The sequence below is a fragment of the Psittacula echo genome (assembly GCF_963264785.1).
Source record: "Psittacula echo genome assembly, chromosome: 19".
NCBI classification, from domain to species: Eukaryota; Metazoa; Chordata; class Aves; order Psittaciformes; family Psittacidae; genus Psittacula; species Psittacula echo.
In genome coordinates, this window is record NC_137755.1 from 1,620,002 (window position 1) to 1,647,549 (window position 27,548).

A 27,548-nucleotide genomic window follows, 5' to 3' on the forward strand; every position below is an offset into this window, starting at 1 on the left:
AAACCCCTTTTTGAGGGGATTTTGGTGAAAAAAGTCCGTTTTCGGGGGGATTTTGGTGCCATTTAGAGCTATTTGGGGCCTTTAAACCCCATTATGGGCTTTGAAACTGCTCTTTCGGGCGGATTCTGCCACGGAAAGCGATGAATTGTGAACTTTAATGGGGTTTTTTCACCCCAGAAGCGGGTTTTGGGGCATTTTAGTCCGGTTTTGCGGGCATTTTAGTCTGTTTTTAAGCCATTCGGGCTGCTCCTTGGGCCTCTTTGCCTCAAATCCCCTCAAACCGCCCCTTTTACCCCTTATCTCACAGAAATCCACCCCATTCCATAGGGAAACGCTGCCTTTTGCGCCTATTTCGTGCTTTTTAGCCCCATTTACCTCAGCTTTAGACCGATGGGGGGGGGGGGTGTCGCTTATTCCACGCCTTCCCCCCCCCGCAACCGCTTGCGGGTGCATTTCGGGGCGGAACAAGGCGATTTCGGGGCGAAAGAAGGCGATTTTGGGGCGAAACAACGCGATTTCGGGGCGTTTCACCCGCGATCCGCCGCTTTTAAAGCGGCAATGGCGGCCTGAGGGAGGCGGGGGGGGGGGGAAGGACCCTTCGCCAAGATGGCGGCCGGGCTGCCCGCGGCGCTGCCTGCGCCGCTTCACACCCCCCCGCCAAGGTGGGACTTCCGGGTTCCCGCGGGCGCTCAGCCAATCAGCGCTTGACGGGCGGCGGGCTCCGCCAATGAGAGGCGGGAGGCGGGGCTTAGGCGCGTCCATCACGGGCGGGAAGCGGGGGGGGGGGGTTTGCTTCGCGCCTTGTTTGCAGCGCGCCGGGGGTGAGGCCGCGCCATAGAGGAGGAGGAAGCAAAGAGGAAATAGGGGGGGGGGGGGAGGAAAACGGACACGGAAATACCCCCCCCGCCCCTCCCCCACCCCCCCGTGGGCATCGGGGACCCCCCCCCCCCGCCGCAGGTAAGGGATTAAGGGGGGGTTATGGGGGGGGGGGAACGGGAAATGGGGGGGGGTGAGGTAGGCCGCCCCCCCCCCCATGAGGTGAGGGTGGTACGATCCGGGGGGGGGGCACACTGGGGGTATCGGTACCCCGGTAATGGGAACCCCGTTAATGAGAGTAGGGGGTTAATGGGGAACCAGTAGGGTCAGGGAGCTGTTAATGGGGTGCCATTGAGTACTAATGGGGGGAGCTATTAACTTCAATACCCCATTAATGGGGTCCCATTAACTCCTAATGGGGGGCATTAACCCCAGTGCCCCATTAATGGGGTTCCATTAACCCCAATACCCCATTAATGGGGTCCCATTAACTCCTAATGGAGGGCATTAACCCCAGTACCCCATTAATGGGGTTCCATTAACCCCAATACCCCATTAATGGGGTCCCATTAACTCCTAATGGGGGGCATTAACCCCAGTACCCCATTAATGGGGTTCCATTGAGTACTAATGGGGGGGCTATTAACCTCAATACCCCATTAATGGGGTCCCATTAACTCCTAATGGGGGCCCATTAACCCCAGTGCCCCATTAATGGGGGTCCCAATAACCGCAGTACCCCATTAATGGGGTCCCATGAATTCCTAAGGGGGGCCCAGTAACCCCAATACCCCATTAATGGGGTCCCATTAACTCCTAATGGGGTCCCATTAATGCCACTACCCCATTAATGGGGTCCCATTAACTCTTAATGGGGGCCCATTAACCCCGATACCCCATTAATGGGGTCCCATTAATTCCAATACCCCATTAATGGGGTCCCATTAACTCCTAATGGGGGCCCATTAACCCCAATACCCCATTAACGGTGTCCCATTAAGTCCTATTGGGGTCCCATTAACCCCAGTACCCCATAATGGGGTTCCATTGACTCCTAATGGGGTCCCATTAACCCCAGTGCCCCATTAATGGGGTCCCATTAAGTCCTAATGGAGGCCCATTAACTCCAGTACCCCATTAATGGGGTCCCATTAACTTTTAATGGGGGCCCATTAACTCCTAATGGGGTCCCATTAACCCCAGTGCCCCATTAATGGGGGTCCCATTAAGTCCTAATGGGGGCCCATTAACCCCAGTTTTCATTAATGTGGTTCCATTGACTCCAAATGGGGTCCCATTAACCCCAGTGCCCCATTAGTGGGGTTCCATTAACTTCTAATGGGGGGACATTAATCCCAGTGCCCAATTAATGGGGTCCCATTAACCCCAGTACCCCATTAATGGGGTCCCATTAAGTCCTAATGGGGGTCCATTAACCCTAGTGCCCCATTAGAGTCCCATTAACCCCAGTGCCCCATTAATGGGGTTCCATTAACTTCTAATGGGGGGACATTAATCCCAGTGCCCAATTAATGGGGTCCCATTAACCCCAGTACCCCATTAATGGGGTCCTATTAAGTCCTAATGGGGGTCCATTAACCCTAGTGCCCCATTAGAGTCCCATTAACCCCAGTGCCCCATTAATGGGGTCCCATTAACGCCAATACCCCATTAATGGGGGTCCATTAACCCCAGTACCCCGTTAATGGGGTCCCATTAAGTCCTAATGAGGTCCCATTAACCCCAGTGCCCCATTAATGGGGTCCCATTAACCCCATAATGGGGGTCCCAGTAACCCCAGTGCCCCGTTAATGGGGTCCCATTAACCCCAGTGCCCCATTAATGGGGTCCCAGTAACCCCAGTGCCCCCTCAATGAGGCCCCCATTACCCCCCCTTGCCTGTTCCTGGGAGCCCCATTCCCCTCTGTTAATGGGGTCCCAGTGCCCCCCATTCACCTCTTAGTGGGAGCCCCAATATCTCCCCTAAGGGGCATCCCGATGGCCCCCAGTGCCCCATAACTGGGCTCCCATTGCCCCATAACTGGGCTCCCAGTGCTCCCCATTGCCCCATAACTTGTGCTCCCATTGCCCCGTAACTGGGCCCCCATTGCCCCCCATTTCCCCATAACTGGGCCCCCATTGCCCCATAACTGGGGTCTCAGTGACCCCATTGCCCCATAACTGGGCCCCCATTGCCCCATAACTGGGCTCCCATTGCCCCATAACTGGGGTCTCAGTGCCCCCATTGCCCCATAACTGGGCCCCCATTGCTCCTAACTGGGGTTTCAGTCACCCCATTGACCCCCGTTGCCCCCCATTGCCCCATAACTGGGCTCTCATTGCCCCTAACTGGGGTCTCAGTGACCCCATTGCCCCCCATTGCCCCATAACTGGGCCCCCATTGCCCCCTTACTGGCCCCCCTCATCCTCCCATTGCCCCCTTGCTGCCCCCCCCCGCGCTTGCCCCCCATTGGCTCCCCCGCGCCCCCCTCTAACCAATCCCCTCTCTCCGCAGCCTCAAGCCCCGCCCCTGCGCTCTGATTGGCCGCCGCCCCCAACATGGCCGACCCCATCATGGACCTCTTCGACGACCCCAACCTCTTCGCCCTCGACCCATTGGCCGACGACGCCTTCGGCCCCGCCCCGCCGCCCCCTCCGGCCCAGCCAATGGCTGACGACGCCCTGGCCACGCCCCCTCCTCCCATTGGCCCGCCCGCCGAGGACCCCTTGGCCCCGCCCCCCGACCCCCCGCAGCAGGAGCTGATTGGCCAGCTCAACCCCTTCATGGGCGCCACGGGGGCGGCCATGACGGCGCCGCCATCTTGCCCCAGTGCCCCTAAGCTCCTCCTCCTGAAGCCCCACGTGGGCGCTGACGTCACAAGCCCCGCCCCCGACGTCACCGGCCCCGCCCCGTCCTCCACCAATGGCGGGGCCAAGGTGACCTTGGCCAAGGTCCTGGCCGGGGCCGCCCCATTGAGGCCCGGGGTCTCCATCGTGGGAGCGGGGGGCGGGGCCTCGGTGGCCACGCCCCCTGCCGCCGTGCACCGATTGGTCCAGGCCGCCCGGCCCGTCAAGCAATTGGTGCTGCAGCCCGTGAAGGCGGGGGCGAGCGGCGGGAAAGGGGGAGGAGCCACGGCGGCGGCGGCGGCCAATCAGGTGAGGGGGACTAGAATGGGGGGTGGGTGAATGGGGGGGGTTAATGGGGTCTGTGGGGGGGCGGCCCCGTTGACGGGTTGTGGGGTGGCCATTGGTGGGTTATGGGGGGCCCATTGATGAGTAATGGGGGGCCCATTGATGGGTTTTGGGGTCCTCATTGATGGGTTTTGGGGTCCTCATTGATGGGTTGTGGGGTGCCCATTGGTGAGTAATGGGGGGCCCATTGATGGGTTATGGGGTCCCCATTGATGGGTTTTGGGGTGCCCATTGATGGGTTATGGGGGGCTCATTGATGGGTTGTGGGGTGGCCATTGATGAGTAATGGGGTGCCCATTGATGGGTTATGGGGTCCCCATTGATGAGTAATGGGGTGCCCATTGATGGGTTATGGGGTGCCCATTGATGGGTTATGGGGTGCCCATTGATGAGTAATGGGGGGCCCATTGATGGGTTGTGGGGTCCCCATTGATGAGTTATGGGGTCGTCATTGATGAGTTATGGGGTGCCCATTGATGGGTTGTGGGGTGCCCATTGATGAGTTATGGGGTCCTCATTGATGAGTTATGGGGTGCCCATTGATGAGTTATGGGGTGCCCATTGATGGGTTATGGGGGGCCCATTGATGAGTAATGGGGGGCCTATTGATGGGTTTGGGGGTCTCCATTGATGATTTATGGGGTGCCCATTGATGGGTTTTGGGGTCCCCATTGATGGGTTGTGGGGTGCCCATTGATGAGTTATGGGGTCCCCATTGATGAGTTACGGGGTTCTCATTGATGAGTTATGGGGTATCCATTGATAGGTTGTGAGGTCCCCATTGGTGGGTTTTGGGGTCCCCATTGATGAGTTACGGGGTCTCCATTAATGGGTTACGGGGTGCCCATTGATGCGTTACGGGGTCCTCATTGATGAGTTATGGGGTCCCCATTGATGGGTTATGGGGTCCCCATTGATGGGTTTTGGGGTCCCCATTGATGACTTACGGGGCCCCCCCCTTCCCCCCCCCCCCCGCAGGCCGACTCCAAACGCATCACCTTGGTCCTCCAACAGCCGCCGGGCTCGGCGGTGCCATCCGGCCACCGCCACGTGGTGCTGGGCACCTTACCGGGCAAGCTGGTCCTGCAGGGCAACCAAGTGAGCGCCCTCGGCCACGCCAAGGCCACCACCGCCGCCACCGCCAGCACCACCACCACCACCAAGGTGGTCACCATCCAGCTGCAGGTCCAGCAGCCCCCCGGCGCCCACCAAGGCGGGGGGCCCCAGAAGATCCAGGTGCTGCAGGCGGGCCAAGGGGCGCCCGTCACCGTGTCCTCGGTGCCGCAGGTGGTGGCGGCCGGCGCCGGGCAGAGGGTGACGGTGCCGCTCAAGGTGGTGCTGCAGCCGCAGGTGAGGGAGGTGGGGTGGGAAGGGGGGGGACACGACGCTGTTTTGGGGGCGATTTGGGGCTGTTCGGGGTGGGTTTGGGTCTAACGTTGGGGTTGGGGTTGGTTTTAGGGCTTGTGTTGGTTCCATTGGGTCTAATCTGGGTGGTTTTGGGTCTAATCTTGGTGGGTTTGGGTCTAATCTTGGGGTTGGGGTTGGTTTTAGGGCTTGTATTGGTTCCATTGGGTCTAATGTTGTTGGGTTTGGGTCTAATCTTGATGGGTTTGGGTCTAACGTTGGGGTTGGGGTTGGTTTTAGGGCTTGTGTTGGTTCTGTTGGGTCTAATCTTGGGGGGTTTGGGTCTAATCTTGGGGTTGGGGTTGGGTTTGGACCTTGTGTTGGTTCCATTGGGTCCAATCTTGACCCCATTGCCTCCACCATGACCCCATTGACTCAACCCCGACCCCATTGACACAACCACGACCTCATTGACTCAACCCCGACCCCATTGACTCAACCCCGACCCCATTGACTCAACCCCGACCCCATTGACTCAACCACAACCCCATTGACTCAACCCCGACCCCATTGACTCAACCCCGACCCCATTGACACTACCCCGACCTCATTGACTCAACCCCGACCCCATTGACTCAACCCCGACCCCATTGACTCAACCACAACCCCATTGACTCAACCCCGACCCCATTGACTCAACCCCGACCCCATTGACTCAACCCCGACCCCATTGACTCAACCCCGACCCCATTGACTCAACCACAACCCCATTGACTCAACCCCGACCCCATTGACTCAACCACGACCCCATTGCCTCCCCCATCACCCCATTGACTCAACCCCGACCCCTTTGACTCAACCCCGACCCCGTTGCCTCCACCACGACCCCATTGACTCAACCACGACCCCATTGACTCAACCACAACCCCATTGCCTCCCCCATCACCCCATTGACTCAACCCCGACCCCATTGACTCAACCACAACCCCATTGCCTCCCCCATCACCCCATTGACTCAACCCTGACCCCATTGACTCAACCACGACCCCGTTGCCTCCACCGCAACCCCATTACCTCCCCCATCACCTCCCTTTCCCTTCCAGACCACCACCTCCCCGGGCGCCTCCTCCGGCCTCTCCGTGGTGAAGGTGCTGAGCACCCCGGACCTCTCTTGCCACGCGGCCTCCGTCGGCGGCGCGGCGCCAACGCCGGCACCGCCGGCGGCCCCGCGCGGCGCCAGCGAGGAGAGCCGCAAGCTGGAGCACCAGAAGAAGCAGGAGAAAGCCAACCGCATCGTGGCCGAGGCCATCGCCCGGGCGCGGGCCCGCGGCGAGCAGAACATCCCGCGCGTGCTCAACGAGGACGAGCTGCCCCACGTGCGGCCCGACGACGACGGCGCCGAGCGCAAGCGGCGCCGCCGGGGCGACCGCGGCGCCAAGGAGGACAGGAGCAGGAAGGGCAAGGGGCAAAGCGGGGCTAGGAGTAAAGGGAGGAGCAAACCCAGGTGAGGAAGGAGCTGGGGGGGGGGGGGGGGGGTTGAGGGTGTAGAGGTCTACTGAGGACGTTGAGTTCTGTTGGGTGCCCGTTGAGCCCAGTGTGTGCCCATTGAGCCCAGTGTGTGCCCATTGACCCCATTGAGCTCCATTGTGTGCCCATTGACCCCATTGAGCTCCATTGTGTGCCCATTGACCCCATTGAGTCCCGTTGAGCCCATTGAGTCCCATTGAGCCCATTGAGTCCCGTTGAGCCCATTGAGTCCCATTGAGCTCTATTGTGTGCCCATTGACCCCATTGAGTCCCGTTGAGCCCATTGAGTCCCATTGAGCCCATTGTGTGCCCATTGACCCCATTGAGTCCCGTTGAGCCCATTGAGTCCCATTGAGCCCATTGTGTGCCCATTGACCCCATTGAGTCCCGTTGAGCCCATTGTGTGCCCATTGACCCCATTGAGCTCCATTGTGTGCCCATTGAGTCCCATTGTGTGCCCATTGAGCCCATTGTGTGCCCATTGACCCCAGTGAGCTCCATTGTGTGCCCATTGAGCCCATTGAATCCCATTGAGCCCATTGTGTGCCCGTTGACCCCATTGAGTCCCATTGAGCTCTGTTGTGTGCCTATTGACCCCATTGAGTCCCATTGAGCCCATTGAGTCCCATTGAGCCCATTGTGTGCCCATTGACCCCATTGAGTCCCGTTGAGCCCATTGAGTCCCATTGAGCCCATTGTGTGCCCATTGACCCCATTGTGTGCCCATTGACCCCATTGTGTGCCCATTGACCCCAGTGAGCTCCATTGTGTGCCCATTGAGCCCATTGAATCCCACTGAGCCCATTGTGTGCCCGTTGACCCCATTGTGTGCCCATTGACCCCATTGAGCTCCATTGTGTGCCCATTGAGCCCATTGAATCCCATTGAGCCCATTGTGTGCCCGTTGACCCCATTGAGTCCCATTGAGCTCTATTGTGTGCCCATTGACCCCATTGAGTCCCATTGAGCCCATTGAGTCCCATTGAGCCCATTGTGTGCCCATTGACCCCATTGAGTCCCGTTGAGCCCATTGAGTCCCATTGAGCCCATTGTGTGCCCATTGACCCCATTGTGTGCCCATTGACCCCATTGTGTGCCCATTGACCCCATTGAGTCCCATTGAGCCCATTGTGTGCCCATTGACCCCATTGAGTCCCATTGAGCCCATTGAGTCCCATTGAGCCCATTGTGTGCCATGGACCCCATTGAGCCCATTGAGCCCATTGTGTGCCCATTGACCCCACTGAGTCCCATTGAGCCCATTGTGTGCCCATTGACCCCATTGAGTCCCGTTGAGCCCATTGAGTCCCATTGAGCCCATTGTGTGCCCATTGACCCCATTGAGTCCCGTTGAGCCCATTGAGTCCCATTGACCCCATTGTGTGCCCATTGACCCCATTGAGTCCCGTTGAGCCCATTGTGTGCCCATTGACCCCATTGAGCTCCATTGTGTGCCCATTGAGTCCCATTGTGTGCCCATTGAGCCCATTGTGTGCCCATTGACCCCAGTGAGCTCCATTGTGTGCCCATTGAGCCCATTGAATCCCATTGAGCCCATTGTGTGCCCGTTGACCCCATTGAGTCCCATTGAGCTCTGTTGTGTGCCTATTGACCCCATTGAGTCCCATTGAGCCCATTGAGTCCCATTGAGCCCATTGTGTGCCCATTGACCCCATTGAGTCCCGTTGAGCCCATTGAGTCCCATTGAGCCCATTGTGTGCCCATTGACCCCATTGTGTGCCCATTGACCCCATTGTGTGCCCATTGACCCCAGTGAGCTCCATTGTGTGCCCATTGAGCCCATTGAATCCCACTGAGCCCATTGTGTGCCCGTTGACCCCATTGTGTGCCCATTGACCCCATTGAGCTCCATTGTGTGCCCATTGAGCCCATTGTGTCCCCATTGACCCCATTGAACTCCATTGTGTCCCCATTGACCCCGTTGTGTGCCCATTCACCCCATTGAGCCCATTGAGTTCCATTGTGTCCCCATTGACCCCATTGAGCCCCATTGTGTGCTCATTGAGCTCCATTGTGTGCCCATTGAGCCCATTGTGTGCCCATTGACCCCATTGAGCCCCATTGTGTGCTCATTGAGCTCCATTGTGTGCCCATTGAGCCCATTGTGTGCCCATTGACCTCAATTGTGTCCCTGTTGACCCCATTGAGCCCCATTGACCCCACTGTGTCCACATTGACCCCGTTGAGCTCTACTGAGTCCATTGAGCTTCATTAAGGCCATTGAGCCCATGGTGTGCCCATTGACCCCATTGAGCCCCATTGTGTCCCCATTGACCCCGTTGAGCTCCATTGTGTCCCCATTGACCCCATTGACTCCATTGAGCTCCATTGCATCCCCATTGTCTCCATTGTCCCCATTGTGACCCCATTGCCCCCATTGCCCCCCATTGACCCCCTTGCCCCCCCTTGCCCCCCCAGCACCATCACGCCGGTGGTGGGGAAGAAGCGGAAGCGCAACGCGTCCTCGGACACCTCCGACGCTGAGGTCCTGCCCGCGCCGTCCCCGCGCCAGGAGGAGGAGCCCAGTGTGCAGGTAAGGGGCCCGCGGGGGCACCGACACCACCAGCACCTCCATAGGCACTTCCAGAACCCATTTATGGCCCCATAACCATCTGCAGAACCCATCTATGACCCCATAACCATTTTCAGAACCCATCTACAGCCCCATAACCATCTCCAGAACCCATCTATGGCCCCGTAACCACCTCCAGAACCCATCTATGACCCCATAACCATCTCCAGAACCCATCTATGACCCCATAACCATCTCCAGAACCCATCTATGGCCCCGTAACCATCTCCAGAACCCATCTATGACCCCATAACCATTTCCAGAACCCATCTATGGCCCCGTAACCACCTCCAGAACCCATCTATGACCCCATAACCATTTCCAGAACCCATCTATGGCCCCGTAACCACTTCCAGAACCCATCTATGACCCCATAACCATCTCCAGAACCCATCTACGACCCCATAACCATCTCCAGAACCCATCTACGGCCCCATAACCATGTCCAGAACCCATCTATGACCCCATAACCATCTCCAGAACCCATCTATGACCCGATAACCACATCCAGAACCCATCTACGGTGCCATAACCACATCCAGGACCCATCTATGACCCCATAACCATCTCCAGAACCCCTCTATGGTCCCATAACAGTGTCCAGAACCCCTCTATGGTCCCATAACCATTTCCAGAACCCATCTATGACCCCATAACCACCTCCAGAACCCCTCTATGGTCCCATAACCACATCCAGAACCCATCTATGACCCCATAACCATCTCCAGAACCCATCTACAGCCCCATAACCACCTCCAGCCCCATAACCAGCCCTTTCCTCCCCCCAGAAGCGCCGCTCCAACCGGCAGGTGAAGCGCAAGAAGTACACGGAGGACCTGGACATCAAGATCACCGATGATGAGGAGGACGAGGAGCTCGACGTCACCGGCCCCGCGCGCCCGGAGCAGCCCCCGGCGCCGCCGGCACCGGAGCCCGAGGGAGAGGCCTTGCCCTCCATGCAGTTCTTTGTGGTGGGAGCGGTTCCATTGAGGTCCTCATTGGGTCGTGGGCATCCATGGGCACCCGTTGGGGCAGCCATGGGCACCCATTGGGTCATCCATGGGCACCCGTTGGGTTGTGGGCACCCGTTGGGTTGTGGGCACCCATTGGCCATGGGCATCCATTGGGTCATCCATGGGCACCCATTGGGTCGTGGGCACCCATTGGCCATGGGCACCCATTGGGTCATCCATGGGCACCCATTGGGTCGTGGGCACCCATTGGCCATGGGCATCCATTGGGTCATCCATGGACACCCATTGGGTCGTGGGCACCCATTGGCCATGGGCATCCATTGGGTCATCCATGGGCACCCATTGGCCATGGGCATCCATTGGGTCATCCGTGGGCACCCATTGGGTCATCCATGGGCACCCATTGGGTCGTGGGCACCCATTGGCCATGGGCATCCATTGGCCATGGGCATCCATTGGGTCATCCGTGGGCACCCATTGGGTCATCCATGGGCACCCATTGGGTCATGGCCATCCGTGGGCACCCATTGGGTTGTGGTCACCCATTGGGTCATGGTCATCCATGGGCACCCATTGGGTTGTGGTCATCCATGGGCACCCATTGGGTTGTGGTCATCCATGGGCACCCATTGGGTTGTGGTCATCCATTGGCCATGGGCACCCACTGGGTCATCCATGGGCACCCATTGGGTCATGGTCATCCATGGGCACCTACTGGGACGTCCATGGGCACCCGTTGGGTCACCCATGGGCACCCATTGGGTCATGGCCATCCATTGGCCATAGGCACCCATTGGGTCATCCATGGGCACCCATTGGGTCATGGTCATCCATGGTCACCCATTCGCCATGCTCACCCATTGGCCATGTTCACCCATTGGGCCTTGCCTTGTGTCTCCTGCAGGAGAACCCGAGCGAGGAGGACGCGGCCATTGTGGACAAGGTGTTGTCCATGAGGGTGGTCAAGAAGGAGGTGAGGGAGGGTCTTGGGGGCATCTAAAGGGGGTTTGGGGTCAATGGAGCTCAATGGGGATGGGTCTTGGAGGGGTTTGTGGGGGCTTGAAGGCATCTAAAGGGGGTTTGGGGTCAATGGAGCTCAATGGGGATGGGTCTTGGAGGGGTTTGTGGGGGCTTGAAGGCATCTAAAGGGGGTTTGGGGTCAATGTAAGTCAATGGGGATGGGTGTGAAGGGGTTTATGGGCTCTTGGTGGCATCTAAAGGGGGTTTGGGGTCAATGGAAGTCAATGGGGATGGGTGTGAAGGGGTTTATGGGCTCTTGGTGGCATCTAAAGGAGGTTTGGGGTCAATGGAAGTCAATGGGGATGGGTTTTGGAGGGGTTTGTGGGGGCTTGGTGGCATCTAAAGGAGGTTTGGGGTCAATGGAAGTCAATGGGGATGGGTTTTGGAGGGGTTTGTGGGGGCTTGGTGGCATCTAAAGGGGGTTTGGGGTCAATGGAAGTCAATGGGGATGGGTTTTGGAGGGGTTTGTGGGGGCTTGGTGGCATCTAAAGGAGGTTTGGGGTCAATGGAGCTCAATGGGGATGGGTTTTGGAGGGGTTTGTGGGGCCTTGGTGGCATCTAAAGGGGGTTTGGGGTCAATGGAGCTCAATGGGGATGGGTCTGAAGGGGTTTGTGGGCTCTTGGTGGCATCTAAAGGGGGTTTGGGGTCAATGGAGCTCAATGGGGTTGGGTCTGAAGGGGTTTATAGGCGCTTGAAGGCATCTAAAGGGGGTTTGGGATCAATGGAAGTCAATGGGGATGGGTTTTGGAGGGGTTTGTGGGCTCTTGGTGGCATCTAAAGGGGGTTTGGGCTCAATATAACTCAATGGGGCTGGTCCTTACGGGCTCTTGGTGGCCTCTGAGGGGGGTTTGGCCTCCTGCTGTGTCCATGGGGCAGGCTTCGGAGGTGGGCCGAGGCCTTGGCCTGGATCTGCTGCCTTGTCCTCACGCCCCATCGCCTTCCCCATAGCTTCCCTCGGGCCAACTGGTGGAGTCGGAGGAGTTCTTCGTCAAGTACAAGAACTAGTGAGTGCCCCACGGCGACGTGCCTATGGGGTCCCAGCAGCCGTGGCGACGTGCCTATGGGGTCCCAGCAGCCATCGGGCCCTCGGGGACGTTCCCGGCCCCGTCCCACCGTCTCCTGTGTGCCCCCAGCTCCTACCTGCACTGCGAATGGGCCACCATTGACCAGCTGGAGAAGGACAAGAGGATCCACCAGAAGCTCAAGCGCTTCAAGACCAAGATGACGCAGATGCGGCACTTCTTCCATGAGGTCCTTGGTGGTCCTTTGTGGGCCATTCTGCTCTTTCCGGGTCTATTGTGGTTAATGGTGGTGGATTATGGGCCATTATGGTCCTTTGTGGGCCATCGGGTCTTTATGGGCCATTATGGTCCCTTTTGGTCCATTATGGTTCTTCATGGTCAACTAGGGTCTTTTATGGTCCGTTATGGTCTATCATGGTCCTTTGGTTCATTGTGGTCCATTGTGGTCCTTTATGGTCCATTATGGGTCATTGGGGTCAATTATGGTCCATTATGGTCCATTATGGTCCTTTATGGTCCATTATGGTTCTTCATGGTCAATTATGGTCCTTTATGGTCCATTATGGTCTATTATGGTCCTTCGGTTCATTATGGTCCATTGTGGTCCTTTATGGTCCATTATGGTTCATTGGGGTCAATTATGGGCCATTATGGTCAATTATGGTCCATTATGGTCCTTTATGGTCCATTATGGTTCTTCATGGTCAATTATGGTCATTTATGGTCCATTATAGTCTATTATGGTTCTTTGGTTCATTATGGTCCATTGTGGTCCTTTATGGTCCATTATGGTCCATTTATGCTCCATTATGGTTCTTCATTGTCACTTATGGCCCTTTATGGTCCGTTATGGTCCATTTATGGTCCATTTATGGTCCATTATGGTTCTTCATTGTCACTTACGGCCCATTATGGTCCATTTATGGTCCATTATGGTCCATTATGGTCCATTTATGGTCTATTATGGTCTATTATGGTCCATTTATGGTCCATTATGGTTCTTCATTGTCATTTATGGCCCATTATGGTCCATTTATGGTCCATTAGGGTCCATTATGGTCCATTTATGGCCCATTCTGGCCCCTTCCGGTCCTTCACGGCCCCTGCCTCTCCCTCCCCACCAGGACGAAGAGCCCTTCAACCCCGACTACGTGGAAGTCGACCGCATCCTGGACGAGTCGCACAGCGTGGACAAGGACAACGGCGAGGTGATGGCGGCGCCGACGGCTCCCCTGTGTCCCCGTCCCCCCCCTTCCCCTTCCCTCCATGGCCCCCCTCCGTGGTCCTCTCCTTGATGGGCTCCATCCCCTTCCAGCCCGTGGTCTATTACCTGGTCAAGTGGTGCTCGCTGCCCTACGAGGACAGCACCTGGGAGCTGCAGGAGGACGTGGATGAAGGCAAGATCCTGGAGTTCAAGCGCATCCAGGCCCGCAACCCGGAGCTCAAGCGCTTGGTGAGCGCTGGGGTCTTCTCCAGCTGCCCCATAAGGGGCTCTGGGAGAGGTTTGGGGCCTCTCAAGTGCTCCTGGGGGCGGTTATGGGGGCTTGAAGGCATCTAAAGGGGGTTGGGGGTCAATGGAAGTCAATGGGGATGGGTCTGAAGGGGTTTGTGGGGGCTTGGTGGCTCCTAAAGGAGGTTGGGGGTCAATGGAAGTCAATGGGGATGGGTGTGAAGGTGTTTATGGGCTCTTGGTGGCATTTAAAGGAGGTTTGGGGTCAATGGAGCTCAATGGGAATGGGTTTTGGAGGGGTTTGTGGGGGCTTGAAGGCATCTAAAGGGGATTTGGGGTCAATGGAAGTCAATGGGAATGGGTTTTGGAGGGGTTTGTGGGGGCTTGAAGGCATCTAAAGGGGGTTTGGGGTCAATGGAAGTCAATGGGGATGGGTTTTGGAGGGGTTTTTTGGGGCTTGAAGGCATCTAAAGGGGGTTTAGGGTCAATGGAAGTCAATGGGGATGGGTGTGAAGGTGTTTATGGGCTCTTGGTGGCATCTAAAGGGGGTTTGGGGTCAATGGAAGTCAATGGGGATGGGTTTTGGAGCGGTTTGTGGGGTCTTGGTGGCATCTAAAGGGGGTTGGGGGTCAATGGAAGTCAATGGGGATGGGTCTTGGAGGGGTTTTTTGGGGCTTGAAGGCATCTAAAGGGGGTTTAGGGTCAATGGAAGTCAATGGGGATGGGTGTGAAGGTGTTTATGAGCTCTTGGTGGCATCTAAAGGGGGTTTGGGGTCAATGGAAGTCAATGGGGATGGGTTTTGGAGCGGTTTGTGGGGTCTTGGTGGCATCTAAAGGGGGTTGGGGGTCAATGGAAGTCAATGGGGATGGGTCTTGGAGGGGTTTATGGGGGCTTGAAGGCATCTAAAGGGGTTTGGGGTCAATGGAAGTCAATGGGAATGGGTTTTGGAGGGGTTTGTGGGGGCTTGAAGGCATTTAAAGGGGGTTTGGGGTCAATGGAAGTCAATGGGGATGGGTTTTGGAGGGGTTTTTTGGGGCTTGAAGGCATCTAAAGGGGGTTTAGGGTCAATGGAAGTCAATGGGGATGGGTTTTGGAGGGGTTTGTGGGGGCTTGAAGGCATCTAAAGGGGGTTGGGGGTCAATGGAGCTCAATGGGGCTGACTCTGAAGGTGCTTATGGGCTCTTGAAGGCATCTAAAGGGGGTTTGGTGGCACCTAAGTGGGGTTTGGGCTCAATATAAGTCAATGGGGCTGGCTCTGGAGGTCTTGGCGCGCTCTTGGCGTCACCGGGCTCCCTTTGCCTTGGCGCCGGCGGCAGCCGCGTCCTCAGGCCGGGTCATGGCAGAAGCTGGAGCTGTGCCACGAGTACAAGAACCACAACCAGCTCCGCGAGTACCAACTGGAAGGGGTCAACTGGCTCCTCTTCAACTGGTACAACCGGTGAGTGCCGCGCTGACGGCGGTGATGATGGGGATGGCGATGGCGATGGCGAGCTTCATCCATGGTGTCCATCGAAGGCAAAACTGCATCCTGGCCGACGAGATGGGCCTGGGCAAGACCATCCAATCCATCGCCTTCTTGCAAGAGGTCTACAAAGGGGGCATCCACGGCCCCTTCCTGGTCATCGCGCCCTTGTCCACCATCACCAACTGGGAGCGGGAGTTCGGCACGTGGACCGAGATGAACACCATCGTCTACCACGGCAGCCTCGCCTCGCGCCAGATGATCCAGCAGTACGAGATGTACTGCAAGGACGGCAGGGTGAGGGCTCCAGCCCCACCCCATTGACCCCATTGACCCCATTGAGTCCCATTGAGTCCCATTGAGTCCCATTGACCCCATTGAACCCGTCGACCCCATTGAGTCCCATTGACCCCATTGACTTCCATTGACTCCCATTGACCCATTGACTCCATTGAGTCCCATTGACCCCATTGACTCCATTGAGTCCCATTGACCCCATTGACTCCATTGACTCCCATTGACTCCATTGTCTCCATTGACTCCCATTGAATCCCATTGACCCCATTGACTCCCATTGACTCCATTGTCTCCATTGACTCCCATTGAGTCCCATTGACTCCCATTGAGTCCCATTGACCCCATTGACTCCCATTGACCCCGTTGACTCCATTGAGTCCCATTGACTCCATTGTCTCCATTGACTCCATTGAGTCCAATTGAGACCATTGACCCCCATTGACTCCCATTGACCCCATTGACTCCCATTGACCCCATTGACTCCATTGAGTCCCATTGACTCCATTGTCTCCATTGACTCCATTGAGTCCCATTGAGACCATTGACCCCCATTGACTCCCATTGACTCCCATTGCCCCCATTGACTCCATTGTCTCCCTTGACCCCCCTTGAGTCCCATTGACCCCTATTGACCCCCATTTCCCCCATTGCCTCCCAATAACTCCCATTGACCCCCATTGAGTCCGTTGAGTCCCATTGAATCCCATTGACTCCCATTTGACTCCATTGACTCCATTGCCCCCCATTGCCCCCCATTGACTCCCATTGCCCCCCATTGACCCCCATTGACTCCCATTGCCCCCCATTGACCCCCATTGACTCCCATTGCCCCCCATTGACCCCCATTGACTCCCATTGCCCCCCATTGACTCCCATTGACTCCATCGACTCCCATTGACTCCCATTGACCCCAATGACCACCATTGACTCCATTGCTCCCCATCCCCCATTGACCCCATTGACCGCATTTCCCCCCATTGACCCCATTGCCCCCCATTGAGACTTATTGACCCCCATTGACCCCCATTGACTCCATTGACCCCCATTGCCCCCATTGCCCCCCATTGTCCCCCATTGCCTCCATTGTCCCCATTGACCCCATTGTCTCCATTGACCCCCATTGACTCCCATTGCCCCCCATTGACCCCCATTGCCCCCATTGACTCCATTGACCCTCATTGACTCCCATTGACCCCCATTGACTCCATTGTCTCCATTGACCCCCATTGACCCCATTGCCCCCCATTGTCCCCCATTGCCCCCCATTGACTCCCATTGCCCCCATTGACTCCATTGACTCCCATTGCCCCCATTGACTCCATTGTCTCCATTGACCCCCATTGACTCCCATTGACCCCATTGCCCCCCATTGCCCCCCATTGACTCCATTGACTCCCATTGCCCCCATTGACTCCATTGTCTCCATTGACCCCCATTGACCCCCATTGACTCCCATTGACCCCCATTGACTCCATTGACCTCCATTGCCCTGCATTGGCTCCCATTGCCCCCCATTGACTCCATTGACTTCATTGTCTCCATTGACTCCCATTGTCTCCATTGTCTCCATTGACTCCCATTGACTCCCATTGACCCCCATTGACTCCATTGACCCCCATTGCCCCGCATTGACCCCCATTGCCCCCCATTGACTCCCATTGCCCCCCATCGCCCCCCCCCCCCAGGGCCGCCTCATCCCCGGCGCCTACAAGTTCGACGCGCTCATCACCACCTTCGAGATGATCCTGTCCGAGTGCCCTGAGCTGCGCGAGATCGAGTGGCGCTGCGTGGTCATCGACGAGGCCCATCGCCTCAAGAACCGCAACTGCAAGCTGCTCGACAGCCTCAAGCACATGGACCTGGTGCGGGGCCTCGAACGGGCCGTGAGGGCATCTAAAGGGGCTTGGAGGGCGTCTAAAGGGGCTTGGAGGAGGTCTAAAGGGGGTTGGAGGGGGTCTAAAGGGGGTTGGAGGGGGTCTAAAGGGGGTTGGAGGGGGTCTAAAGGGGGTTGGAGGGCGTCTAAAGGGGGTTGGAGGGGGTCTAGAGGGGGTCTAAAGGGGGTTGGAGGGGGTCTAAAGGGGGTTGGAGGGCGTCTAAAGGGGGTTGGAGGGCGTCTAAAGGGGGTTTGAGGGCGTCTAAAGGGGGTTGGAGGAGGTCTAAAGGGGGTTGGAGGGGGTCTAAAGGGGTTTGAGGGCGTCTAAAGGGGGTTGGAGGGGGTCTAAAGGGGGTTGGAGGGGGTCTAAAGGGGGTTGGAGGGGGTCTAAAGGGGGTTGGAGGGCGTCTAAAGGGGGTTGGCGGGGGTCTAAAGGGGGTTGGAGGGCGTCTAAAGGGGGTTGGAGGAGGTCTAAAGGGGGTTGGAGGGGGTCTAAAGGGGGTTGGAGGGCGTCTAAAGGCGGTTGGAGGGCGTCTAAAGGGGGTTGGAGGGGGTCTAAAGCGGTTGGAGGGCGTCTAAAGGGGGTTGGAGGGGGTCTAAAGGAGGTTTGAGGGGGTCTAAAGGGGGTTGGAGGGGGTCTAAAGGGGGTTGGAGGGGGTCTAAAGGGGGTTGGAGGGCGTCTAAAGGGGGTTGGAGGAGGTCTAAAGGGGGTTGGAGGGGGTCTAAAGGGGGTTGGAGGGCGTCTAAAGGAGGTTTGAGGGGGTCTAAAGGGGGTTGGAGGGGGTCTAAAGGGGGTTGGAGGGGGTCTAAAGGGGTTGGAGGGGGTCTAAAGGGGGGTGGAGGGGGTCTAAAGGGGGTTGGAGGGGGTCTAAAGGGGGTTGGAGGGCGTCTAAAGGGGGTTGGAGGGGGTCTAAAGGGGGTTGGAGGGGGTCTAAAGCGGTTGGAGGGGGTCTAAAGGGGGGTGGAGGGGGTCTAAAGGGGGTTGGCGGGGGTCTAAAGGGGGTTGGAGGAGGTCTAAAGAGGTTTGAGGGGGTCTAAAGGGGGTTGGAGGAGGTCTAAAGGGGTTTGAGGGCGTCTAAAGGGGGTTGGAGGGGGTCTAAAGGGGTTTGAGGGCGTCTAAATGGGGTTTGAGGCCGTCTAAAGGGGTTTGAGGGCGTCTAAAGGGGGTTTGAGGGCATCTAAAGGGGGTTTGAGGGCGTCTAAAGGGGGTTTGAGGGCTCCTAAAGGGGTTTGATGGGATCTAAAAGGGGGTTTGATGGGATCTAAAGGGGGTTTGATGGGATCTAAAGGGGTTTGATGGGATCTAAAGGGGGTTTGATGGGATCTAAAGGGGTTTGATGGGATCTAAAGGGGGTTTGATGGGATCTAAAGGGGGTTTGATGGGATCTAAAGGGGTTTGTTGGGATCTAAAGGGGGTTTGATGGGATCTAAAGGGCGTTTGATGGGATCTCAAGGGGGTTTGATGGGATCTAAAGGGGGTTTGATGGGATTTAATGGGGTTTGATGGGATCTAAAAGGGGGTTTGATGGGATTTAATGGGGTTTGATGGGATCTAAAGGGGGTTTGATGGGATCTAAAGGGGGTTTGATGGGATCTAAAGGGGGTTTGATGGGATTTAATGGGGTTTGATGGGATCTAAAAGGGGGTTTGATGGGATCTGAAGGGGTTTGATGGGATCTCAAGGGGGTTTGATGGGATCTAAAGGGGGTTTGATGGGATCTAAAGGGGTTTGATGGGATCTGAAGGGGTTTGATGGGATCTAAAGGGGTTTGATGGGATCTAAAGGGGTTTGATGGGATCTCAAGGGGGTTTGATGGGATCTAAAGGGGGTTTGATGGGATCTAAAGGGGTTTGATGGGATCTAAAGGGGGTTTGATGGGATCTAAAGCGGTTTGATGGGATCTAAAGGGGGTTTGATGGGTTCTAACAGGGTTTAATGGGCCCTACAAGAGCTTTGGCCTCCCCGCACCTCCCCAGTGCCGCTCGTGAAGGTCCCTATGGAGCCTTGGTGGCATCTCAGGTGGCTTCCCCCGTTGTGTCCCCCCCCTGCAGGAGCACAAGGTGCTGCTGACGGGCACCCCCCTGCAGAACACGGTGGAGGAGCTCTTCAGCCTCCTGCACTTCCTGGAGCCGGCCCAGTTCCCATCGGAAGCCGAGTTCCTCAAGGACTTTGGGGACCTCAAGACCGAGGAGCAGGTGAGGTCCATGGGGATGCCCTCACCTCCATCCCCACTGACCACCCCATGGTGATGCCCTCACCTCCATCCCCATTGACCACCCCATGGTGATGCCCTCACCTCCATCCCCATTGACCGCCCCATGGTGATGCCCTCACCTCCATCCCCATTGACCGCCCCATGGTGATGCCCTCACCTCCATCCCCATTGACCGCCCCATGGTGATGCCCTCACCTCCATCCCCACTGACCACCCCATGGTGATGCCCTCACCTCCATCCCCATTGACCGCCCCATGGTGATGTCCTCACCTCCATCCCCATTGACCACCCCATGGTGATGCCCTCACCTCCATCCCCATTGACCACCCCGTGGTGATGCCCTCACCTCCATCCCCATTGGGTACCCCATGGTGATGCCCTCACCTCCATCCCCATTGACCACCCCGTGGTGATGCCCTCACCTCCATCCCCATTGGGTACCCCATGGTGATGCCCTCACCTCCATCCCCATTGACCACCCCATGGTGATGCCCTCACCTCCATCCCCATTGACCACCCCATGGTGATGCCCTCACCTCCATCCCCATTGACCACCCCATGGTGATGCCCTCACCTCCATCCCCATTGACCGCCCCATGGTGATGCCCTCACCTCCATCCCCATTGACCACCCCATGGTGATGCCCTCACCTCCATCCCCATTGACCGCCCCATGGTGATGCCCTCACCTCCATCCCCATTGACCACCCCATGGTGATGCCCTCACCTCCATCCCCATTGACCACCCCATGGTGATGCCCTCACCTCCATCCCCATTGGGTACCCCATGGTGATGCCCTCACCTCCATCCCCACTGACCACCCCATGGTGATGCCCTCACCTCCATCCCCATTGGGTACCCCATGGTGATGCCCTCACCTCCATCCCCATTGACCACCCCATGGTGATGCCCTCACCTCCATCCCCATTGGGTACCCCATGGTGATGCCCTCACCTCCATCCCCATTGACCACCCCGTGGTGATGCCCTCACCTCCATCCCCATTGACCGCCCCATGGTGATGCCCTCACCTCCATCCCCATTGACCACCCCATGGTGATGCCCTCAACTCCATCCCCATTGACCACCCCATGGTGATGCCCTCACCTCCATCCCCATTGACCACCCCATGGTGATGCCCTCACCTCCATCCCCATTGGGTACCCCATGGTGATGCCCTCACCTCCATCCCCATTGACCGCCCCATGGTGATGCCCTCACCTCCATCCCCATTGACCGCCCCATGGTGATGCCCTCACCTCCATCCCCATTGACCACCCCATGGTGATGCCCTCACCTCCATCCCCATTGGGTACCCCATGGTGATGCCCTCACCTCCATCCCCACTGACCACCCCATGGTGATGCCCTCACCTCCATCCCCATTGGCCACCCCCTTAGGTCCAGAAGCTCCAGGCCATCCTGAAGCCCATGATGCTGCGGCGCTTGAAGGAGGACGTGGAGAAGAACCTGGCCCCCAAGCAGGAGACCATCATCGAGGTGGAGCTCACCAACGTGCAGAAGAAGTTCTACCGCGCCATCCTGGAGAAGAACTTCTCCTTCCTGGCCAAGGGCGCCGGGCACGCCAACATGCCCAACCTGCTCAACACCATGATGGAGCTGCGCAAGTGCTGCAACCACCCCTATCTCATCAACGGTACGTGCCCATCGTGCTGCTCGTGGTGGTGGGTTCCCTCTGTGAGGTCCACAGAGGTCCATGCACGTGGTGCTTGAGGGCCTTCAAGGTCGTCCCGTTGGGTTCTTCCTCCATGCCCTCCATGGAGAACCTCCTCGGCGTCCTCCATCCCCATCCCATTGCGTTCCCCATCCATCGCCGATGGGAGTCCTCCCCCGATGCCCTCCATGGAGAACCTCCTCGCCGTCCTCCATCCCCATCCCATTGCGTTCCCCATCCATTGCCGATGGAGTCCTCCCCCCATGCCCTCCATGGAGAACCTCCTCGGCGTCCTCCATCCACCCCCATCCCATTGCGTTCCCCATCCATCGCCGATGGAGTCCTCCCTCCATGCCCTCCATGGAGAACCTCCTCGGCGTCCTCCATCCCCATCCCATTGCGTTCCCCATCCATCGCCGATGGGAGCCCTCCCTCCGTGCCCTCCATGGAGAACCTCCTCGGCGTCCTCCATCCCCATCCCATTGTGTTCCCCATCCATCGCCGATGGGAGTCCTCCCCCCATGCCCTCCATGGAGAACCTCCTCGGCGTCCTCCACCCCCATCCCATTGCGTTCCCCATCCATCGCCGATGGGAGTCCTCCCCCCATGCCCTCCATGGAGAACCTCCTCGGCGTCCTCCATCCCCATCCCATTGCGTTCCCCATCCATCGCCGATGGGAGTCCTCCCTCCATGCCCTCCATGGAGAACCTCCTCGGCGTCCTCCACCCCCATCCCATTGCGTTCCCCATCCATCGCCGATGGGAGTCCTCCCTCCATGCCCTCCATGGAGAACCTCCTCGCCGTCCTCCATCCCCATCCCATTGCGTTCCCCATCCATCGACGATGGAGTCCTCCCTCCATGCCCTCCATGGAGAACCTCCTCGGCGTCCTCCACCCCCATCCCATTGCGTTCCCCATCCATCGCCGATGGGAGTCCTCCCCCGATGCCCTCCATGGAGAACCTCCTCGGCGTCCTCCATCCCCATCCCATTGCGTTCCCCATCCATCGCCGATGGGAGTCCTCCCCCCGTGCCCTCCATGGAGAACCTCCTCGGCGTCCTCCATCCCCATCCCATTGCGTTCCCCATCCATCGCCGATGGGAGCCCTCCCCCCATGCCCTCCATGGAGAACCTCCTCGGCGTCCTCCATCCCCATCCCATTGCGTTCCCCATCCATCGCCGATGGGAGTCCTCCCTCCGTGCCCTCCATGGAGAACCTCCTCGGCGTCCTCCATCCCCATCCCATTGCGTTCCCCATCCATCGCCGATGGAGTCCTCCCTCCGTGCCCTCCATGGAGAACCTCCTCGGCGTCCTCCATCCCCATCCCATTGCGTTCCCCATCCATCGCCGATGGAGTCCTCCCTCCGTGCCCTCCATGGAGAACCTCCTCGGCGTCCTCCATCCCCATCCCATTGCGTTCCCCATCCATCGCCGATGGAGTCCTCCCTCCGTGCCCTCCATGGAGAACCTCCTCGGCGTCCTCCATCCCCATCCCATTGCGTTCCCCATCCATCGCCGATGGGAGTCCTCCCCCCATGCCCTCCATGGAGAACCTCCTCGGCGTCCTCCATCCCCATCCCATTGCGTTCCCCATCCATCGCCGATGGGAGTCCTCCCTCCATGCCCTCCATGGAGAACCTCCTCGGCGTCCTCCATCCCCATCCCATTGCGTTCCCCATCCATCGCCGATGGGAGTCCTCCCCCCGTGCCCTCCATGGAGAACCTCCTCGGCGTCCTCCATCCCCATCCCATTGCGTTCCCCATCCATCGCCGATGGGAGCCCTCCCCCCATGCCCTCCATGGAGAACCTCCTCGCCGTCCTCCATCCCCATCCCATTGCGTTCCCCATCCATCGCCGATGGAGTCCTCCCTCCGTGCCCTCCATGGAGAACCTCCTCGGCGTCCTCCATCCCCATCCCATTGCGTTCCCCATCCATCGCCGATGGGAGCCCTCCCTCCATGCCCTCCATGGAGAACCTCCTCGGCGTCCTCCATCCCCATCCCATTGCGTTCCCCATCCATCGCCGATGGGAGCCCTCCCTCCGTGCCCTCCATGGAGAACCTCCTCGGCGTCCTCCATCCCCATCCCATTGCGTTCCCCATCCATCGCCGATGGAGTCCTCCCTCCATGCCCTCCATGGAGAACCTCCTCGGCGTCCTCCACCCCCATCCCATTGCGTTCCCCATCCATCGCCGATGGGAGTCCTCCCTCCATGCCCTCCATGGAGAACCTCCTCGGCGTCCTCCATCCCCATCCCAAGAACCTCCTCGGCGTCCTCCATCCCCATCCCAAGAACCTCCTCGGCGTCCTCCATCCCCATCCCATTGCGTTCCCCATCCATCGCCGATGGGAGTCCTCCCCCGATGCCCTCCATGGAGAACCTCCTCGGCATCCTCCATCCCCATCCCATTGCGTTCCCCATCCATCGCCGATGGAGTCCTCCCCCCATGCCCTCCATGGAGAACCTCCTCGGCGTCCTCCATCCCCATCCCATTGCGTTCCCCATCCATCGCCGATGGGAGCCCTCCCCCCGTGCCCTCCATGGAGAACCTCCTCGGCGTCCTCCATCCCCATCCCATTGCGTTCCCCATCCATCGCCGATGGAGTCCTCCCCCCATGCCCTCCATGGAGAACCTCCTCGGCGTCCTCCATCCCCATCCCATTGCGTTCCCCATCCATCGCCGATGGGAGTCCTCCCTCCGTGCCCTCCATGGAGAACCTCCTCGGCGTCCTCCATCCCCATCCCATTGCGTTCCCCATCCATCGCCGATGGGAGCCCTCCCCCCATGCCCTCCATGGAGAACCTCCTCGATGTCCTCCATCCCCATCCCATTGCGTTCCCCATCCATCGCCGATGGAGTCCTCCCCCCATGCCCTCCATGGAGAACCTCCTCGGCGTCCTCCATCCCCATCCCATTGCGTTCCCCATCCATCGCCGATGGGAGCCCTCCCCCCATGCCCTCCATGGAGAACCTCCTCGCCGTCCTCCATCCCCATCCCATTGCGTTCCCCATCCATCGCCGATGGAGTCCTCCCTCCGTGCCCTCCATGGAGAACCTCCTCGGCGTCCTCCATCCCCATCCCATTGCGTTCCCCATCCATCGCCGATGGGAGCCCTCCCTCCATGCCCTCCATGGAGAACCTCCTCGGCGTCCTCCATCCCCATCCCATTGCGTTCCCCATCCATCGCCGATGGGAGCCCTCCCTCCGTGCCCTCCATGGAGAACCTCCTCGGCGTCCTCCATCCCCATCCCATTGCGTTCCCCATCCATCGCCGATGGAGTCCTCCCTCCATGCCCTCCATGGAGAACCTCCTCGGCGTCCTCCACCCCCATCCCATTGCGTTCCCCATCCATCGCCGATGGGAGTCCTCCCTCCATGCCCTCCATGGAGAACCTCCTCGGCGTCCTCCATCCCCATCCCAAGAACCTCCTCGGCGTCCTCCATCCCCATCCCAAGAACCTCCTCGGCGTCCTCCATCCCCATCCCATTGCGTTCCCCATCCATCGCCGATGGGAGTCCTCCCCCGATGCCCTCCATGGAGAACCTCCTCGGCGTCCTCCATCCCCATCCCATTGCGTTCCCCATCCATCGCCGATGGAGTCCTCCCCCCATGCCCTCCATGGAGAACCTCCTCGGCGTCCTCCATCCCCATCCCATTGCGTTCCCCATCCATCGCCGATGGAGTCCTCCCCCCATGCCCTCCATGGAGAACCTCCTCGGCGTCCTCCATCCCCATCCCATTGCGTTCCCCATCCATCGCCGATGGGAGCCCTCCCCCCGTGCCCTCCATGGAGAACCTCCTCGGCGTCCTCCATCCCCATCCCATTGCGTTCCCCATCCATCGCCGATGGAGTCCTCCCCCCATGCCCTCCATGGAGAACCTCCTCGGCGTCCTCCATCCCCATCCCATTGCGTTCCCCATCCATCGCCGATGGGAGTCCTCCCTCCGTGCCCTCCATGGAGAACCTCCTCGGCGTCCTCCATCCCCATCCCATTGCGTTCCCCATCCATCGCCGATGGAGTCCTCCCTCCATGCCCTCCATGGAGAACCTCCTCGGCGTCCTCCACCCCCATCCCATTGCGTTCCCCATCCATCGCCGATGGGAGCCCTCCCTCCATGCCCTCCATGGAGAACCTCCTCGGCGTCCTCCATCCCCATCCCATTGCGTTCCCCATCCATCGCCGATGGGAGTCCTCCCTCCGTGCCCTCCATGGAGAACCTCCTCGGCGTCCTCCATCCCCATCCCTCTGCGTTCCCCATCCATCGCCGATGGAGTCCTCCCCCCATGCCCTCCATGGAGAACCTCCTCGGCGTCCTCCATCCCCATCCCATTGCGTTCCCCATCCATCGCCGATGGGAGCCCTCCCTCCGTGCCCTCCATGGAGAACCTCCTCGACGTCCTCCATCCCCATCCCATTGCGTTCCCCATCCATCGCCGATGGGAGTCCTCCCCCCGTGCCCTCCATGGAGAACCTCCTCGGCGTCCTCCATCCCCATCCCATTGCGTTCCCCATCCATCGCCGATGGGAGCCCTCCCCCCATGCCCTCCATGGAGAACCTCCTCGGCGTCCTCCATCCCCATCCCATTGCGTTCCCCATCCATCGCCGATGGAGTCCTCCCTCCATGCCCTCCATGGAGAACCTCCTCGGCGTCCTCCATCCCCATCCCATTGCGTTCCCCATCCATCGCCGATGGGAGCCCTCCCTCCGTGCCCTCCATGGAGAACCTCCTCGGCGTCCTCCATCCCCATCCCATTGCGTTCCCCATCCATCGCCGATGGGAGTCCTCCCCCCATGCCCTCCATGGAGAACCTCCTCGGCGTCCTCCATCCCCATCCCATTGCGTTCCCCATCCATCGCCGATGGGAGCCCTCCCTCCGTGCCCTCCATGGAGAACCTCCTCGACGTCCTCCATCCCCATCCCATTGCGTTCCCCATCCATCGCCGATGGGAGCCCTCCCTCCGTGCCCTCCATGGAGAACCTCCTCGGCGTCCTCCATCCCCATCCCATTGCGTTCCCCATCCATCGCCGATGGGAGCCCTCCCTCCGTGCCCTCCATGGAGAACCTCCTCGACGTCCTCCATCCCCATCCCATTGCGTTCCCCATCCATCGCCGATGGAGTCCTCCCCCCATGCCCTCCATGGAGAACCTCCTCGGCGTCCTCCATCCCCATCCCATTGCGTTCCCCATCCATCGCCGATGGGAGTCCTCCCCCCGTGCCCTCCATGGAGAACCTCCTCGGCGTCCTCCATCCCCATCCCATTGCGTTCCCCATCCATCGCCGATGGAGTCCTCCCTCCGTGCCCTCCATGGAGAACCTCCTCGGCGTCCTCCATCCCCATCCCATTGCGTTCCTCATCCATCGCCGATGGGAGTCCTCCCCCCGTGCCCTCCATGGAGAACCTCCTCGGTGTCCTCCATCCCCATCCCATTGCGTTCCCCATCCATCGCCGATGGGAGTCCTCCCCCGATGCCCTCCATGGAGAACCTCCTCGGCGTCCTCCATCCCCATCCCATTGCGTTCCCCATCCATCGCCGATGGGAGCCCTCCCTCCGTGCCCTCCATGGAGAACCTCCTCGGCGTCCTCCACCCCCATCCCATTGCGTTCCCCATCCATCGCCGATGGGAGCCCTCCCCCCGTGCCCTCCATGGAGAACCTCCTCGGCGTCCTCCATCCCCATCCCATTGCGTTCCCCATCCATCGCCGATGGAGTCCTCCCTCCATGCCCTCCATGGAGAACCTCCTCGGCGTCCTCCATCCCCATCCCATTGCGTTCCCCATCCATCGCCGATGGGAGCCCTCCCTCCATGCCCTCCATGGAGAACCTCCTCGGCGTCCTCCATCCCCATCCCAAGAACCTCCTCGGCGTCCTCCATCCCCATCCCATTGCGTTCCCCATCCATCGCCGATGGGAGTCCTCCCTCCATGCCCTCCATGGAGAACCTCCTCGGCGTCCTCCATCCCCATCCCAAGAACCTCCTCGGCGTCCTCCATCCCCATCCCATTGCGTTCCCCATCCATCGCCGATGGGAGTCCTCCCTCCGTGCCCTCCATGGAGAACCTCCTCGGCGTCCT

At 59.0% G+C, this 27,548-nt stretch overlaps 1 protein-coding gene across 1 annotated transcript in view; it reads left to right on the forward strand.

Moving 5' to 3' along the window:
• Positions 1-27,548, forward strand: part of CHD8 (chromodomain helicase DNA binding protein 8) — a gene marked incomplete at its 3' end in the record, with an annotated part of 55,618 nt that overhangs the window by 4,740 nt on the left and 23,330 nt on the right. Inside the window, exons 3-17 of the mRNA XM_080631904.1 lie at positions 3,332-3,972; positions 4,987-5,358; positions 6,456-6,856; positions 9,319-9,433; positions 10,261-10,443; positions 11,351-11,419; positions 12,416-12,471; positions 12,601-12,718; positions 13,614-13,697; positions 13,805-13,942; positions 15,257-15,378; positions 15,456-15,699; positions 17,385-17,561; positions 19,625-19,768; positions 21,189-21,444. Coding sequence (XP_080488030.1) covers positions 3,376-3,972; positions 4,987-5,358; positions 6,456-6,856; positions 9,319-9,433; positions 10,261-10,443; positions 11,351-11,419; positions 12,416-12,471; positions 12,601-12,718; positions 13,614-13,697; positions 13,805-13,942; positions 15,257-15,378; positions 15,456-15,699; positions 17,385-17,561; positions 19,625-19,768; positions 21,189-21,444 — 3,076 coding nt within the window. The 5' untranslated portion in view covers positions 3,332-3,375. The remainder of the gene's footprint in view (positions 1-3,331; positions 3,973-4,986; positions 5,359-6,455; positions 6,857-9,318; positions 9,434-10,260; positions 10,444-11,350; positions 11,420-12,415; positions 12,472-12,600; positions 12,719-13,613; positions 13,698-13,804; positions 13,943-15,256; positions 15,379-15,455; positions 15,700-17,384; positions 17,562-19,624; positions 19,769-21,188; positions 21,445-27,548) is intronic.